This window comes from Anomaloglossus baeobatrachus, chromosome 4 (genome assembly GCF_048569485.1).
Source record: "Anomaloglossus baeobatrachus isolate aAnoBae1 chromosome 4, aAnoBae1.hap1, whole genome shotgun sequence".
Lineage (NCBI taxonomy): Eukaryota > Metazoa > Chordata > Amphibia > Anura > Aromobatidae > Anomaloglossus > Anomaloglossus baeobatrachus.
The window spans coordinates 676,098,310-676,115,856 of NC_134356.1; the positions used below are offsets into that span (position 1 = coordinate 676,098,310).

Genomic DNA, 17,547 nt, shown 5'->3' on the forward strand with positions numbered 1-17,547 from the left:
ATCAACTTTTCAAGGTTACATCGGGCACCGACCCAATCGCCGACATATCTGAGCATGGAGTTTCACACTCTCTCAGCGGTAGTGAACCTTCCGCTGGACAAGCAGCGTTCACTACAGACGGGGGTGCAGTCTCTCCTTCAAGGCCAGTCACACCCCTTAAGACGTCTCATGCAGAGGCAGTCACTTTCGCGCAGTTTCATCTGCGTCCACTTCAATGGGACATGCTTTGCCAATGGGTTGGGGAGTCGACGTCCCTAGACAGGAACGTTTCCCTTCTCAGCGGTCATGGAGTCCATCCTTCAGATCATCCGAATTCAGTCGGACAATTCCACAGCGGTGGCAGACATCGCCCACCAAGGCGGAACACGCATCGCCAAGCCTACCTGGCAATCCGGCGGATTCTGATGTGGGTGGGGGACAGAGCATCCACCATATCCGCAGTTCACATCCCGGGCGTAGGAAATTGGGAAGCAGACTTCCTCAGTCGCCTGGGTATGGACGCAGGGGAATGGCCTCTGCACCCAGAATGGTGTCAGGAAATCTGTAGCCGCTGGGGGATGCCGGACGTCGACCTAATGGCGTCTCGACACAACAACAAGGTCCCGATTTTCACGGCGCGGTCTCACGAGCAAAGAGCTCTGGCGGCAGGCGCCTTAGTTCAGGATTGGTCGCAGTTCCAGCTACCCTATGTGTTTCCACCTCTGGCACTGTTGCCCAGAGTGCTACGCAAGCTTAGCTCCGCTTGCCGCCGCGCCATCCTCGTAGTCCCAGACTGGCCGAGGAGGTCGTGGTTCCCGGATCTGTGGCATCTCACGGTCGGCCAACCGTGGGCACCCTCAGACCGGCCAGACTTACTGTCCCAAGGGCCGTTTTTTCCACTGAATTCTACGACCCTGATCAAGACTGTGTGGCCATCGAGCCCGGGATCCTAGCGTCTTCAGGATTGTCTCAAGTCGTCATTGCCACCATGAGACGGGCTAGGAAGCTGACGTCTGCCACGATCTACCACAAGACGTGGAAGATATTCTTCTCTTAGCGCTCTGCTCAGGGGGTGTCTCCCTGGACATTTGCATTGCCTACCTTTCCTTCCTTCCTGCAATCTGGTTTGGGAAAAGGTTTGTCGCTCGGCTCCCTTAACGGACGAGTCCCAGCGCTGTCTGTATTCTTTCAGAATCGCATAGTACGACTTCCTCAGGTACGCACGTTCCTGCAGGGGGTTGGTCGCATTCTCCCTCCGTACAAGAGGCCGTTAGACCCATGGGATCTGCACAGGGTACTTATGGCTCTCCAGGAGCCGCCCTTGGGGCCTCTGAGGGATGTTTTTTTCACTTTCTCGACTGTCACAGAAGGTGGCTTTTTTAGTAACGGTCACGTCTCTTCAGAGAGTGTCCGAGCTAGCAGCGCGGTCATCCAAAGCTCCTTTCCTGGTGTTTCACCAAGACAAGGTAGTGCTGCGCCTGATTACGGGGTTTCTCCCTAAGGTGGTATCCCCCCTTTCATCTCAGTCAGGATATCTCCTTACCTTCCTTTTGTCCCCATCCAGTTCGTCGATATGAATTGGATTTGCATTTGTTGGATCTGATGAGAGAGCTCAGAATCTACTTTTCCCGCACGGCGCCCCTGCGCCGCTCGGATGCACTCTTTATTCTTGTCGCTGGTCAGCGCAAAGGGTCGCAGGCTTCCAAAGCCACCCTGGCTCGATGGATCAAGGAACCAATTCTTGAAGCCTACCGTTCTGCTGTGCTTCCGGTTCCATCAGGGCTGAAGGCCCATTCTACCAGAGCCGTGGGTGCGTCCTGGGCATTACGACACCAGGCTACGGCTCAACAGGTGTGCCAGGCAGCTACCTGGTCGAGTCTGCACACTGTCACCAAACATTATCAGGTGCATACCTATGCTTCGGCGGACGCCAGCCTAGGTAGAAGAGTCCTGCAGGCGGCAGTTGCCTCCCCGTAGGGGAGGGCTGTCTTTGCAGCTCTAACATGAGGTATTTCTTTACCCACCCAGGGACAGCTTTTGGACGTCCCAATCGTCTGGGTCTCCCAATGGAGCGCCGAAGAAGAAGGGAATTTTGTTACTTACCGTAAATTCCTTTTCTTCTAGCTCCTATTGGGAGACCCAGCACCCGCCCTGTTGTCCTTCGGGATTTTTGGGTTGGTTTTTCGGGTCCACATGTTGTTCATGTTGAATGGTTTTCAGTTCTCCGATGTTACTTCGGAGTGAATTTGTTTAAACCAGTTATTGGCTTTCCTCCTTCTTGCTTTGGCACTAAAACTGGTGAGCCAGTGATCCCACTGGGGGTGTATAGCCAGAAGGGGAGGGGCCTTACACTTTTTAGTGTAATGCTTTGTGTGGCCTCCGGAGGCAGTAGCTATACACCCAATCGTCTGGGTCTCCCAATAGGAGCTAGAAGAAAAGGAATTTACGGTAAGTAACAAAATTCCCTTCTTTCCCGCACGGCGCCCCTGCGCCGCTCCGATGCACTCTTTGTCCTTGTCGCTGGTAAGCGCAAAGGGTCGCAGGCTTCCAAAGCCACCCTGGCTCGATGGATCAAAGAACCAATTCTTGAAGCCTACCGTTCTGCTGGGCTTCCGGTTCCTTCAGGGCTAAAGGCCCACTCAACCAGAGCCGTGGGTGCGTCCTGGGCATTACGACACCAGGCTACGGCTCAACAGGTGTGCCAGGCAGCTACCTGGTCGAGTCTGCACACTTTCACCAAACATTATCAGGTGCATACCTATGCTTCGGCGGACGCCAGCCTAGGTAGAAGAGTCCTGCAGGCGGCAGTTGCCTCCCCGTAGGGGAGGGCTGTCTTTGCAGCTCTAACATGAGGTATTTCTTTACCCACCCAGGGACTGCTTTTGGACGTCCCAATCGTCTGGGTCTCCCAATGGAGCGCCGAAGAAGAAGGGAATTTTGTTACTTACCGTAAATTCCTTTTCTTCTAGCTCCTATTGGGAGACCCAGCACCCGCCCTGTTGTCCTTCGGGATTTTTGTTTTTTTCGGGTACACATGTTGTTCATGTTGAACGGTTTTCAGTTCTCCGATGTTACTCGGAGTGAATTTGTTTAAACCAGTTATTGGCTTTCCTCCTTCTTGCTTTAGCACTAAAACTGAGCAGCCCGTGATCCCACAGGGGGTGTATAGCCAGAAGGGGAGGGGCCTTACACTTTTTAGTGTAATGCTTTGTGTGGCCTCCGGAGGCAGTAGCTATACACCCAATCGTCTGGGTCTCCCAATAGGAGCTAGAAGAAAAGGAATTTACGGTAAGTAACAAAATTCCCTTCTTCTTTGTCGCTCCTAATTGGGAGACCCAGACAATTGGGGTGTATAGCTATGCCTCCGGAGGCCACACAAAGTATTACACTAAAAGTGTAAAGCCCCTCCCCTTCAGCCTATACACCCCCCGTACTGCTACGGGCTCATCAGTTTTCTTGCTTTGTGCGAAGGAGGTCAGACATCCACACATAGCTCCACAGCTTAGTCAGCAGCAGCTGCTGACTATGTCGGATGGAAGAAAAGAGGGCCCATGACAGGGCCCCCAGCATGCTCCCTTCTCACCCCACTCTTGTCGGCGGTGTTGTTAAGGTTGAGGTATCCATTGCGGGTACGGAGGCTGGAGCCCACATGCTGCTTTCCTTCCCCATCCCTCAATTAGGGCTCTGGGTGAAGTGGGATCTCATCGGTCTCCAGGCACAGGAGACTGTGCTCCATCCACAGCTCCTGAGGACCCTACTGGATAGGAGCCGGGTATCGTTCAGGGACATGGCCCTGCTACTTGGAGGTACTCTGGGTCCCCGTGGGGACCGCGCACAGCAACACTCCAGCATTGCTGGGTGTGCTAGTGCACCGGGGACCGCAGCGCTGACTGCGTTTTGTGCCACTATACACTCAGCGTCGCTGAGTGTGTTTGTGTAGGGGGACTGCTGCGCTGGCCGCCGCTGCCATGGGTATCACTGCGGCGCGGCTGGGACTGTTAGTGCGCCGGGGACTTCCGCGCCGACCGCGCTTATACGGCGGCCGCGCTTATAACTCGAGTCCCCGGCTTCTGCGGCCTAGTCTCTTTTTCTTCCCGCCCTCAGCCCTGCCAGTCAGGGGAAGGGCGGGACGCTGTACAGGGTATGGCTACAGTACAGCAGCACTGAGGGCTGGAGCATGCTTTGCATACTCCACCCCCCTCACTCTGCACAGTGGGGCACCAGTTCCCGCACTTTTCTGGGTCACGCCCACGGCTCCCTCCTCTTATCAGGACGCTGGCAGCCATTACTCTCAGCTCTGCTAACGCTGGAGAGGAGAGACAAGCTCAAAGAGACCCAGGCAGGAATTCTGGTGCCCACACAAACGCTTTGCAAGGGCGGTAAGCAGCACCTGTGGTGCTGGCCCCACTAGTGCAGAAGTGTATTTATAGTTTATGGATTATAGTCTATACTTTACACTGTATGGTGCACTGTTGATTTTTGGCTATATCCCCTCCTGTATTGCTCAAAGGAGACAACAGCATGTCGTCCACAAATAGCAAGGGACAGACTTACTATGCTGCCTGTGCAGCATGTACGGCTATACTGCCGGCAGGTTCCACTGACCCTCATTGTGTGCAATGCTCGGCCCCTGTGGCACTTTCTCAGCCGGAGTCTCTGCTAAGGGTGACCCAGGGAGATCCACCTGTTAACGCTGTCCAGGTGACAGGGACGGAGTTTGCAGTTTTTACTGAAAGACTTTCTGAGACTATGGCTAAGATATTAGAAGCCTTGCAGTCAAGGCCAGCATCTCAAGCCAGGGGCACTGTAGAATCATTGTCCCATGGTCCCCCTCAGTTGGAACAGCAATGTCTTCCCGGGGTGTCTCATGGTTCCCAGTGTGAGGTCTCTGACACGGACCGCAACCCCAGACCGACTAAGAAAGCTCGCTATGAAATCCCCTCGACATCATCACAATGTTCAGGGTCTCAGCGAGAGGACTCTCTGTATGATGAAGCGGAGGTAGCTGATCAGGATTCTGACCCTGAAGCCGCTCTCAACCTTGATACTCCTGATGGGGACGCCATAGTGAATGATCTTATTGCGTCCATCAATGAAATGTTGGATATTTCTCCCTCAGCTCCTCCAGTGGAGGAGTCAGCTTCTCAGCAGGAGAAATTCCGTTTCAGGTTTCCCAAGCGTACAAAGAGTATGTTTCTGGACCACTCTGACTTCAGAGAGGCAGTCCAGAAACACCGAGATTGTCCAGATAAGCGTTTTTCCAAGCGCCTTAAGGATACACGTTACCCTTTCCCCCCTGACGTGGTCAAGGGCTGGACTCAGTGTCCCAAGGTGGATCCTCCAATCTCCAGGCTGGCGGCTAGATCCATAGTCGCAGTGGAAGATGGAGCTTCACTCAAGGATGCCACTGACAGACAGATGGAGCTCTGGTTGAAATCCATCTATGAAGCTATCGGCGCGTCTTTTGCTCCAGCATTCGCAGCCGTATGGGCACTCCAAGCTATCTCAGCTGGTCAGGCGCAAATTGACGCACTCACACGTACGTCTGCGCCGCAGGTGGCGTCCATAACCTCTCAAACGTCGGCATTTGCGGCCTACGCTATTAATGCTGTCCTGGACTCTGCGAGCCGTACGGCGGTGGCAGCCGCCAATTCGGTGGCAATACGCAGGGCCTTATGGCTGCGGGAATGGAAGGCAGATTCGGCTTCCAAAAAGTGCTTAACTGGTTTGCCATTTTCTGGCGAACGTTTATTTGGTGAGAGATTGGATGAAATCATCAAACAATCCAAGGGAAAGGAAACATCCTTACCCCAAGCCAAACCAAAAACACCCCAACAGAGGAGGGGACAGTCGAGGTTTCGGTCCTTTCGGGGTGCGGGCAGGTCTCAATTCTCCTCGTCCAAAAGGCCTCAGAAGGATCAGAGGAACGCCGACGCATGGCGGTCTAAATCACGCCCTAAAAAGACCGCCGGAGGTGCCGCTACCAAGGCGGCTTCCTCATGACTTACGGCCTCCTCACACCGCATCCTCGGTCGGTGGCAGGCTCTCCCGCTTTTGCGACACCTGGCTGCCACAAGTAAAAGACCGTTGGGTGAGAGACATTTTGTCTCACGGTTACAGGATAGAGTTCAGCTCTCATCCTCCGACTCGATTCTTCAGAACATCTCCGCCTCCCGAGCGAGCCGAGGCTCTTCTGCAGGCGGTGGGCATTCTGAAGGCAGTAGGAGTGGTGGTCCCGGTTCCTCTTCAGCAACAGGGTCACGGTTTCTACTCCAACCTGTTTGTGGTTCCAAAGAAAGACGGGTCCTTCCGTCCTGTTTTGGACCTAAAACTGCTCAACAAACACGTAAGGACCAGGCGGTTCCGGATGGAATCCCTCCGCTCCGTCATCGCCTCAATGTCCCAAGGAGATTTCCTAGCATCGATCGATATCAAGGATGCTTATCTCCACGTACCAATTGCTCCAGAGCATCAGCGCTTCTTGCGCTTCGCCATAGGAGACGAACACCTTCAGTTCGCGGCACTGCCGTTCGGCCTGGCGACAGCCCCAAGGGTTTTCACCAAGGTCATGGCTACAGTAGTTGCGGTCCTCCACTCTCAGGGTCACTCAGTGATACCTTACTTAGACGATCTGCTGGTCAAGGCACCCTCTCAAGAGGCATGCCAACACAGCCTCAACGTTACTCTGGAGATTCTCCAGAGTTTCGGGTGGATCATCAATTTTCCAAAGTCAAATCTGACACCGGTCCAATCACTGACATATCTTGGCATGGAGTTTCATACTCTTCCAGCGATAGTGAAGCTTCCGCTGGACAAACAGCGTTCACTACAGACAGGGGTACAATCTCTCCTTCAAGGTCGGTCACACCCCTTGAGGCACCTCATGCACTTCCTGGGGAAGATGGTGGCAGCAATGGAAGCAGTCCCTTTCGCGCAGTTTCACCTGCGTCCTCTTCAATGGGACATCCTACGCAAGTGGGACAGGAAACCGACGTCCCTCGACAGGAACGTCTCCCTCTCTCAAGCAACCAAAGCTTCCCTTCGGTGGTGGCTTCTTCCCACCTAATTATCGAAAGGGAAATCCTTCCTACCCCCATCTTGGGCGGTGGTCACGACGGACGCGAGTCTGTCAGGGTGGGGAGCAGTTTTTCTCCACCACAGGGCTCAGGGTACGTGGACTCAGCAAGAGTCCTCACTTCAGATCAATGTTCTGGAGATCAGGGCAGTGTACCTTGCCCTAAAAGCGTTCCAGCAGTGGCTGGAAGGCAAGCAGATCCGAATTCAGTCGGACAACTCCACAGCGGTGGCTTACATCAACCACCAAGGTGGGACACGCAGTCGGCAAGCCTTCCAGGAAGTCCGGAGGATTCTGCTGTGGGTGGAAGCCACAGCATCCACCATATCCGCAGTTCACATCCCGGGCGTAGAAAACTGGGAAGCAGACTTTCTCAGTCGCCAGGGCATGGACGCAGGGGAATGGTCCCTTCACCCGGACGTGTTTCAGGAGATCTGTTGCCGCTGGGGGATGCCGGACGTCGACCTAATGGCGTCACGGCACAACAACAAGGTCCCAACATTCATGGCTCGATCTCAAGATCACAGAGCTCTGGCGGCAGACGCCTTAGTTCAGGATTGGTCGCAGTTTCAGCTTCCTTATGTGTTTCCTCCTCTGGCTCTGTTGCCCAGAGTGTTACGCAAGATAAGGGCCGACTGCCGCCGCGCCATCCTCGTCGCTCCAGACTGGCCGAGGAGGTCGTGGTACCCGGATCTGTGGCATCTCACGGTCGGCCAACCGTGGGCACTGCCAGACCGACCAGATTTGCTGTCTCAAGGGCCGTTTTTCCATCTGAATTCTGCGGCCCTCAACCTGACTGTGTGGCCATTGAGTCCTGGATCCTAGCGTCTTCAGGATTATCTCAAGAGGTCATTGCCACTATGAGACAGGCTAGGAAACCAATGTCCGCCAAGATCTACCACAGGACGTGGAAAATATTCCTGTCGTGGTGCTCTGCTCAGGCGTTTTCTCCCTGGCCATTTGCCTTGCCCACTTTTCATCTCAATCAGGACATCTCCTTACCCTCGTTTTGTCCTCATCCAGTTCACCAATGTGAAAAGGATTTGCACTTGTTAGATCTGGTGAGAGCACTCAGACTCTACATTTCTCGTACGGCGCCCCTGCGCCGCTCCGATGCACTCTTTGTCCTTGTCGCTGGCCAGCGTAAAGGGACACAAGCTTCCAAATCAACCCTGGCTCGGTGGATCAAGGAACCAATTCTCGAAGCTTACCGTTCCTCGGGGCTTCCGGTTCCCTCAGGACTGAAGGCCCATTCTACCAGGGCCGTGGGAGCGTCCTGGGCCTTGCGACACCAGGCTACGGCTCAGCAGATGTGTCAGGCAGCTACCTGGTCGAGCCTGCACACTTTCACGAAACACTATCAGATGCATACCTATGCTTCGGCAGATGCCAGCCTAGGTAGGCGAGTCCTTCAGGCGGCAGTTGCCCACCTGTAGGACGGAGCCGTTACGGCTCTATTATGAGGTATTATTTACCCACCCAGGGACTGCTTTTGGACGTCCCAATTGTCTGGGTCTCCCAATAAGGAGCGACAAAGAAGAAGGGAATTTTGTTTACTTACCGTAAATTCCTTTTCTTCTAGCTCCAATTGGGAGACCCAGCACCCGCCCCTGTTTTTTGTATACACATGTTGTTCATGTTAAATGGTTTCAGTTCTCCGATATTCCTTCGGATTGAATTTACTTTAAACCAGTTTATAATTTTTTCCTCCTTCTGGCTTTTGCACCAAAACTGATGAGCCCGTAGCAGTACGGGGGGTGTATAGGCTGAAGGGGAGGGGCTTTACACTTTTAGTGTAATACTTTGTGTGGCCTCCGGAGGCATAGCTATACACCCCAATTGTCTGGGTCTCCCAATTGGAGCTAGAAGAAAAGGAATTTACGGTAAGTAAACAAAATTCCCTTCTTCTTTGTCGCTCCTTATTGGGAGACCCAGACAATTGGGTGTATAGCTATGCCTCCGGAGGCCACACAAAGTATTACACTAAAAGTGTAAAGCCCCTCCCCTTCAGCCTATACACCCCCCGTGCTGCTACGGGCTCAACAGTTTTTATGCTTTGTGCGAAGGAGGTCAGACATGCACGCATAGCTCCACAGCTTAGTCAGCAGCAGCTGCTGACTATGTCGGATGGAAGAAAAGAGAGCCCATAACAGGGCCCCCAGCATGCTCCCTTCTCACCCCACTCTTGTCGGCGGTGTTGTTAAGGTTGAGGTATCCATTGCGGGTACGGAGGCTGGAGCCCACATGCTGTTTTCCTTCCCCATCCCCCTTAGGGCTCTGGGTGAAGTGGGATCCTATCGGTCTCCAGGCACAGGAGACCGTGCTCCATCCACAGCTCCTGAGGACCCTGCTGGATAGGAGCCGAGTATCGTTCAGGGACATGGCCCTGCTACTTTGAGGTACTCTGTGTCCCCGTGGGGACCGCGCACAGCAACACTCCAGCATTGCTGGGTGTGCTAGTGCACCGGGGGACCGCAGCACTGACTGCGTTTGTGCCATTACACACTTCAGCGTCGCTGATTGTGTTTGTGTAGGGGGACTGCCGCGCTGACCGCCGCTGCCAGGGTTATCACTGCGGCGCGGCTGGGACTGTTAGTGCGCCGGGGGACTTCCGCGCCGACCGCGCTTATACGGCGGCCGCGCTTATAACTCGAGTCCCCGGCTTTTGCGGCCTAGTCTCGTTTTCTTCCCGCCCCCAGCCCTGCCAGTCAGGGGAAGGGCGGGACGCTGTACAGGTCGGCAGCACTGAGGGCTGGAGCATGCTTTCCATACTCCACCCCCCTCACTCTGCACAGTGGGGCACCAGTTCCCGCACTTTTCTGGGTCACGCCCACGGCTCCCTCCTCTCCTCAGGACGCCGGCAGCCATTCCTCTCAGCTCTGCTAACGCTGGAGAGGACAGACAAGCTCAGGGACACCCAGGCAGGAATTCTGGTGCCCACACAACCGCTTTGCGCAGGCGGTAATCAGCACCTGTGGTGCTGGCCCCACTAGTGCAGAAGTGTACTTATAGATTATATGATTATAGACTATACTTTACACTGTTGATTTTTGGCTATTTACCCTCCTGTATTGCTCAGAGGAGACAACAGCATGTCGTCCACAAATAGCAAGGGTGCCAAAGCACAGACTTACTATGCTGCCTGTGCAGCATGTACGGCTATACTGCCGGCAGGTTCCACTAACCCTCATTGTGTGCAATGCCCGGCCCCTGTGGCACTTTCTCAGCCGGAGCCTCTGCTAAGGGTGGCCCAGGGAGAACCACCTGTTAACACTGTCCAGGTGACAGGGACGGAGTTTGCAGTTTTTACTGAAAGACTTTCTGAGACTATGGCTAAGATATTAGAAGCCTTGCAGTCCAGGCCGGCATCTCAAGCCATGGGCACTGTGCAATCATTGCACCCTGGTCCCCCTCAGTTGGAACAGCAATGTCCTCCCGGGGTGTCTCATGGATCCCAGGGTGAGGTCTCTGACACGGACCGCAGCCCCAGACCGATTAAGCGAGCTCGCTATGAAATCCCCTCGACATCATAACAATGTTCAGGGTCTCAGCGAGAGGACTCTCTGTATGATAAAGCGGAGGTAGCTGATCAGGATTCTGATCCTGAAGCCGCTCTCAACCTTGATACTCCTGATGGGGACGCCATAGTGAATGATCTTATTGCGTCCATCAATGAAATGTTGGATATTTCTCCCTCAGCTCCTCCAGTGGATGAGTCAGCTTCTCAGCAGGAGAAATTCCGTTTCAGGTTTCCCAAGCGTACAAAGAGTATGTTTCTGGACCACTCTGACTTCAGAGAGGCAGTCCAGAAACACCGAGCTTGTCCAGATAAGCGTTTTTCCAAGCGCCTTAAGGATACACGTTACCCTTTCCCCCCTGACGTGGTCAAGGGCTGGACTCGGTGTCCCAAGGTGGATCCTCCAATCTCCAGACTTGCGGCTAGATCCATAGTTGCAGTGGAAGATGGAGCTTCACTCAAGGATGCCACTGACAGACAGATGGAGCTCTGGTTGAAATCCATCTATGAAGCTATCGGCGCGTCTTTTGCTCCAGCATTCGCAGCCGTATGGGCACTCCAAGCTATCTCAGCTGGTCAGGCGCAAATTGACGCACTCACACGTACGTCTGCGCCGCAGGTGGCGTCCATAACCTCTCAAACGTCGGCATTTGCGTCCTACGCTATTAATGCTGTCCTGGACTCTGCGAGCCGTACGGCGGTTGCAGCCGCCAATTCGGTGGCAATACGCAGGGCCTTGTGGCTGCGGGAATGGAAGGCAGATTCGGCTTCCAAAAAAGTGCTTAACTGGATTGCCATTTTCTGGCGACCGTTTGTTTGGTGAGAGATTGGATGAAATCATCAAACATTCCAAGGGAAAGGAAACATCCTTACCCCAGGCCAAACCAAAAACACCCCAACAGAGGAGGGGACAGTCGAGGTTTCGGTCCTTTCGGGGTGCGGGCAGGTCCCAATTCTCCTCGTCCAAAAGGCCTCAGAAGGATCAGAGGAACTCCGACGCATGGCGGTCTAAATCACGCCCTAAAAAGAACGCCGGAGGTGCCGCTACCAAGGCGGCTTCCTCATGACTTACGGCCTCCTCACACCGCATCCTCGGTCGGTGGCAGGCTCTCCCGCTTTTGCGACACCTGGCTGCCACAAGTAAAAGACCGTTGGGTGAGAGACATTTTGTCTCACGGTTACAGGATAGAGTTCAGCTCTCGTCCTCCGACTCGATTCTTCAGAACATCTCCGCCTCCCGAGCGAGCCGAGGCTCTTCTGCAGGCGGTGGGCATTCTGAAGGCAGAAGGAGTGGTGGTCCCGGTTCCTCTTCAGCAACAGGGTCACGGTTTCTACTCCAACCTGTTTGTGGTTCCAAAGAAGGACGGGTCCTTCCGTCCTGTTTTGGACCTAAAACTGCTCAACAAACACGTAAGGACCAGGCGGTTCCGGATGGAATCCCTCCGCTCCGTCATCGCCTCAATGTCCCAAGGAGATTTCCTAGCATCGATCGATATCAAGGATGCTTATCTCCACGTACCGATTGCTCCAGAGCATCAGCGCTTCTTGCGCTTCGCCATAGGAGACGAACATCTTCAGTTCGCGGCACTGCCGTTCGGCCTGGCGATAGCCCCAAGGGTTTTCACCAAGGTCATGGCTACAGTAGTTGCGGTCCTCCACTCTCAGGGTCACTCAGTGATACCTTACTTAGACGATCTGCTGGTCAAGGCACCCTCTCAAGAGGCATGCCAACACAGCCTCAACGTTACTCTGGAGATTCTCCAGAGTTTTTGGGTGGATCATCAATTTTCCAAAGTCAAATCTGACACCGGTCCAATCGCTGACATATCTTGGCATGGAGTTTCATACTCTTCCAGCGATAGTGAAGCTTCCGCTGGACAAACAGCGTTCACTACAGACAGGGGTGCAATCTCTCCTTCAAGGTCGGTCACTCCCCTTGAGGCGCCTCATGCACTTCCTGGGGAAGATGGTGGCAGCAATGGAAGCAGTCCCTTTCGCGCAGTTTCACCTGCGTCCTCTTCAATGGGACATCCTACGCAAGTGGGACAGGATGCCGACGTCCCTAGACAGGAACGTCTCCCTATCTCAGGCAACCAAAGCTTCCCTTCGGTGGTGGCTTCTTCCCACCTCATTATCGAAGGGGAAATCCTTCCTACCCCCATCTGGGGCGGTAGTCACGAAGGACGCGAGTCTGTCAGGGTGGGGAGCAGTTTTTCTCCACCACAGGGCTCAGGGTACGTGGACTCAGCAAGAGTCCTCACTTCAGATCAATGTTCTGGAGATCAGGGCAGTGTATCTTGCCCTAAAAGCGTTCCAGCAGTGGCTGGAAGGCAAGCAGATCCGAATTCAGTCGGACAACTCCACAGCGGTGGCTTACATCAACCACCAAGGTGGGACACGCAGTCGGCAAGCCTTCCAGGAAGTCCGGCGGATTCTGCTGTGGGTGGAAGCCACAGCATCCACCATATCCGCAGTTCACATCCCGGGCGTAGAAAACTGGGAAGCAGACTTTCTCAGTCGCCAGGGCATGGACGCAGGGGAATGGTCCCTTTACCCGGATCTGTGGCATCTCACGGTCGGCCAACCGTGGGCACTGCCAGACCGACCAGATTTGCTGTCTCAAGGGCCGTTTTTTCCATCTGAATTCTGCGGCCCTCAACCTGACTGTGTGGCCATTGAGTCCTGGATCCTAGCGTCTTCAGGATTATCTCAAGAGGTCATTGCCACTATGAGACAGGCTAGGAAACCAACGTCCGCCAAGATCTACCACAGGACGTGGAAAATATTCCTGTCGTGGTGCTCTGCTCAGGGGTTTTCTCCCTGGCCATTTGCCTTGCCCACTTTTCTGTCCTTTCTTCAATCCGGATTGGAAAAGGGTTTGTCGCTAGGCTCCCTTAAGGGACAAGTCTCTGCGCTCTCTGTGTTTTTTTCAGAAGCGCCTGGCCAGACTCCCACAGGTACGCACGTTCCTGCAAGGGGTTTGTCACATCGTCCCTCCTTACAAGCGTCCGTTAGAACCCTGGGATCTGAACAGGGTGCTGATGGTTCTTCAGAAACCACCGTTTGAGCCAATGAGGGATATTTCGCTCGCACGCCTTTCGCAGAAAGTGTTTTTTTCTAGTAGCAGTCACCTCACTTCGGAGAGTGTCTGAGTTGGCAGCATTATCATGCAAAGCTCCTTTCCTGGTGTTTCACCAGGACAAGGTGGTTCTGCGTCCGGTTCCGGAATTCCTCCCTAAGGTGGTATCACCTTTTCATCTCAATCAGGACATCTCCTTACCCTCGTTTTGTCCTCATCCAGTTCACCAATGTGAAAAGGATTTGCACTTGTTAGATCTGGTGAGAGCACTCAGACTCTACATTTCTCGTACGGCGCCCCTGCGCCGCTCGGATGCACTCTTTGTCCTTGTCGCTGGCCAGCGTAAAGGGACACAAGCTTCCAAATCCACCCTGGCTCGGTGGATCAAGGAACCAATTCTCGAAGCTTACCGTTCCTCGGGGCTTCCGGTACCCTCAGGACTGAAGGCCCATTCTACCAGGGCCGTGGGAGCGTCCTGGGCCTTGTGACACCAGGCTACGGCTCAGCAGGTATGTCAGGCAGCTACCTGGTCGAGCCTGCACGCTTTCACGAAACACTATCAGGTGCATACCTATGCTTCGGCAGATGCCAGCCTAGGTAGGCAAGTCCTTCAGGCGGCGGTTGCCCACCTGTAGGACGGAGCCGTTACGGCTCTATTATGAGGTATTATTTACCCACCCAGGGACTGCTTTTGGACGTCCCAATTGTCTGGGTCTCCCAATAAGGAGCGACAAAGAAGAAGGGAATTTTGTTTACTTACCGTAAATTCCTTTTCTTCTAGCTCCAATTGGGAGACCCAGCACCCGCCCCTTTTTTGTATACACATGTTGTTCATGTTAAATGGTTTCAGTTCTCCGATATTCCTTCGGATTGAATTTACTTTAAACCAGTTTATAATTTTTTCCTCCTTCTGGCTTTTGCACCAAAACTGATGAGCCCGTAGCAGCACGGGGGGTGTATACGCAGAAGGGGAGGGGCTTTACACTTTTAGTGTAATACTTTGTGTGGCCTCCGGAGGCAGAAGCTATACACCCAATTGTCTGGGTCTCCCAATTGGAGCTAGAAGAAAAGGAATTTACGGTAAGTAAACAAAATTCCCTTCTTTTTCAACAAAACTCTTTGTCTGACATTTCTGGGGTAGCGTGCCGGAGTTCTTTCTATATTTACGTATTTTCTCCTGAGCACCTATAAGGTGAAGCGGGTCCTAACTCCTTTCAGTAGGTGAAGGAGCCGATTCCTGTGTCATCTTTCCGGCTGCATCAGCCAACACCTCTGGTTCCCATCTACACCAATGAAGCAACAGAGACAGATCTAGGCCACAACATTATTATGTGGTTCTTAAAAAGGAGCCACGTCGTGATCTGTAAATGATGGAAAAGTGGCTCGGGTTGTAATGTGATGCCTGTCCTTCCCAGGTGTAGTGACCCGGACCATGATGGCCACCATGCAGAATGCCGACATCATTAGGAAGATAACGGAAGACTTTGCTGAAGTAAGTGTCAAAATCAGTTACTTTATACGTTGTGGTTCTTAATTAAACCGCTGGAACAGAAGCTCCAGGAGCACAGCCCCCTCTACTGTGCAGGAGGGGTGACCCTGTGATATAGGGGAGAATAGGGGTGTCCTTACAGAGGGGCTGGGCAGCCCACCCCATCTAATAGTCGATGTGTAGCTAATACAGAAAATGCTTCGTAACTGTGAGAGAAGGTCACCATTTCCATTTTATTGTAAAGGGTCAAAAAAGATCAAGAGTGAACAGGCACTAAATCTTGAGATATTGAGTTAATATGCAGGCTAATAGCTTTCTAAAGCTTCCAAACCATGACTCTTAAAGCCCAGCTAGCTACCTGGAGGAAATGAGCCTTATTCTTCTCAGCAGCCTCACGTTTGCAGTCCTAGAGGCTCGGCCGGTGGAGCTTCAGTAACTGCTCACCATACAGTGAGAGGCCGCTGTCACCACGGCCCTGGCACGTATGAGCAGCCGGCTCCGCAGTGTATCAGTGCTGAGCCGCTCAATGTAAACATGTAAAAAAAGCACAGGAGAGTGACTTTCTCCACTGCACATGATCGCTGGGAATTTTCTGCCAACTTACCAGACTGGAACTGTGGAATGACTCTTCCAAAACATAGAAAACTGGAGCCGCCAGAGGAGAAATTGTCAGAAATCACTGAAAGATCTAGTGGAACAAAATGAAAAAGCGTCTGTCCCCATCTTGCCTCGGGTTCTCAGAACCAGAGAAGACTGATACGAATAACCAATTCTGACTATTGGGAGAAATCTTGCCATGGACGTACAAGGGGCTGCAGATAAGTCTTTGGCTTTGTGATTTTATTTTTTGTTTCTATGGTAATGAATGTTCCATCACATGAAAGCCTTATGTGTCTAATATGTTTTCAAACTTTTGCGTTTCTTGCTTATGGCAACAGTGTTCTACACACGCGGGAAAACACAATAGCGGAGTCTATATATTATATTCACAGCAACTGAGCTCAGAGGAGGGATAAAATTCTTGTTTTTGCAAGGAAAGTCTGCGAAGGATATTCATGGTGATATGTCACAGGCATTGGGGGATCAATGCCCTTCATATTCCACAGTTAAGAACTGGGTTGCCAAATTTAAAACTGGCCACTTCAGCCCCAATGATGAGGAACGCCCTGGACGTCCGAGAGTGGTTGTTGTTCCGGAAATCGTCAATGCTGCGCACAACCTCATACTGGAGAATCCACGAATTTCAACTAAAGCAATAGCAGACATCATGGAGATTTCCCGTGAACGTGTTTGTGTCATTATCCATGAACATTTGGACATGAGGAAGCGATCTGCAAAGTGAAATGTCTGACAACAGATCAGAGAAGCAGCGAGTGAAAACTTCCCGGTTCATTTGTCAGCGTTTCTGAACTGATAAGAACTTCCTGGATCGACTGGTCACTATGGATGAGACCTGGATTTATTTATATGAGCCTGAAAACAAGGAGCAGTCTGGGCGTGCTTCTAGTGGACTACCTTCAAAAGGGTTCCACCATCAATGCAAGGTATTATACTGAACTTTTGGACCAATTGAAGGCCGCTCTGAAGGCCAAAAGGCACGGCAAGCTGTCCAAAGGAATCTTGTTAATGGAAGACAACGTCTCCGCTCACACTGCAGAAGCGACCACGGCAAAACTGGCAGAGCTGGGCTTCTAGCTGGTGACCACCAACCTGATTCACCAGATCTAGATCCCTCCGACTATCATCTGTTTCCAAACCTGAAGAAACACCTCAAGGGTACCAAATGTCACACCATTTCTGATGCCATGGCTGCTACGGATGACTGGTCTGAGGCACAACCATAATCCTTCTTTTTGCTAGGCTTACAGAACTTGGATACTGATGTAAGAAGTGAGAGTGGAGAGTATGTGGAATAAATGTAAAGTTTCATCATCCTAACACATCTACCAGACATGCTTCACGGCCCGAAATAGTAGGACCAGTGCGGGAAGAACACGAAGAAGTGGAAGAAAGAAAAGATGGCCATTTCCAGGCTATTGGGGAGGCCTACATAACCAATGACATGCTGTATCTCCACCCTTTTGGGTAACCACTCGTTCCCCGATGGTGGTCAGACCTTCCTTGGTGGTCAGGCATCAGGACTCTGTTTCACATGCCTGCAAAGTGGCCACGTAAGATCCACTCTATGGTTTCTGCCGATGACCCCTGGAGATGCAAGGGACTGCAGGCCAACACTTTTCCAGCAAGCGCCGCGCCTCCTAGTTACTGAGCGTATACCACGATCTTTCTTTGTCGCTCCTTATTGGGAGACCCAGACAATTGGGTGTATAGCTATGCCTCCGGAGGCCACACAAAGTATTACACTAAAAGTGTAAAGCCCCTCCCCTTCAGCCTATACACCCCCCGTG

General features: G+C 52.7%; 1 protein-coding gene across 1 annotated transcript in view; it reads left to right on the forward strand.

The window, feature by feature from the left end:
* The window catches only part of STAG3 (STAG3 cohesin complex component), a 550,068-nt gene that overhangs the window by 124,745 nt on the left and 407,776 nt on the right, over window positions 1-17,547 (forward strand). The window contains 1 exon segment of the mRNA XM_075346684.1: window positions 15,066-15,142. Coding sequence (XP_075202799.1) covers window positions 15,066-15,142 — 77 coding nt within the window.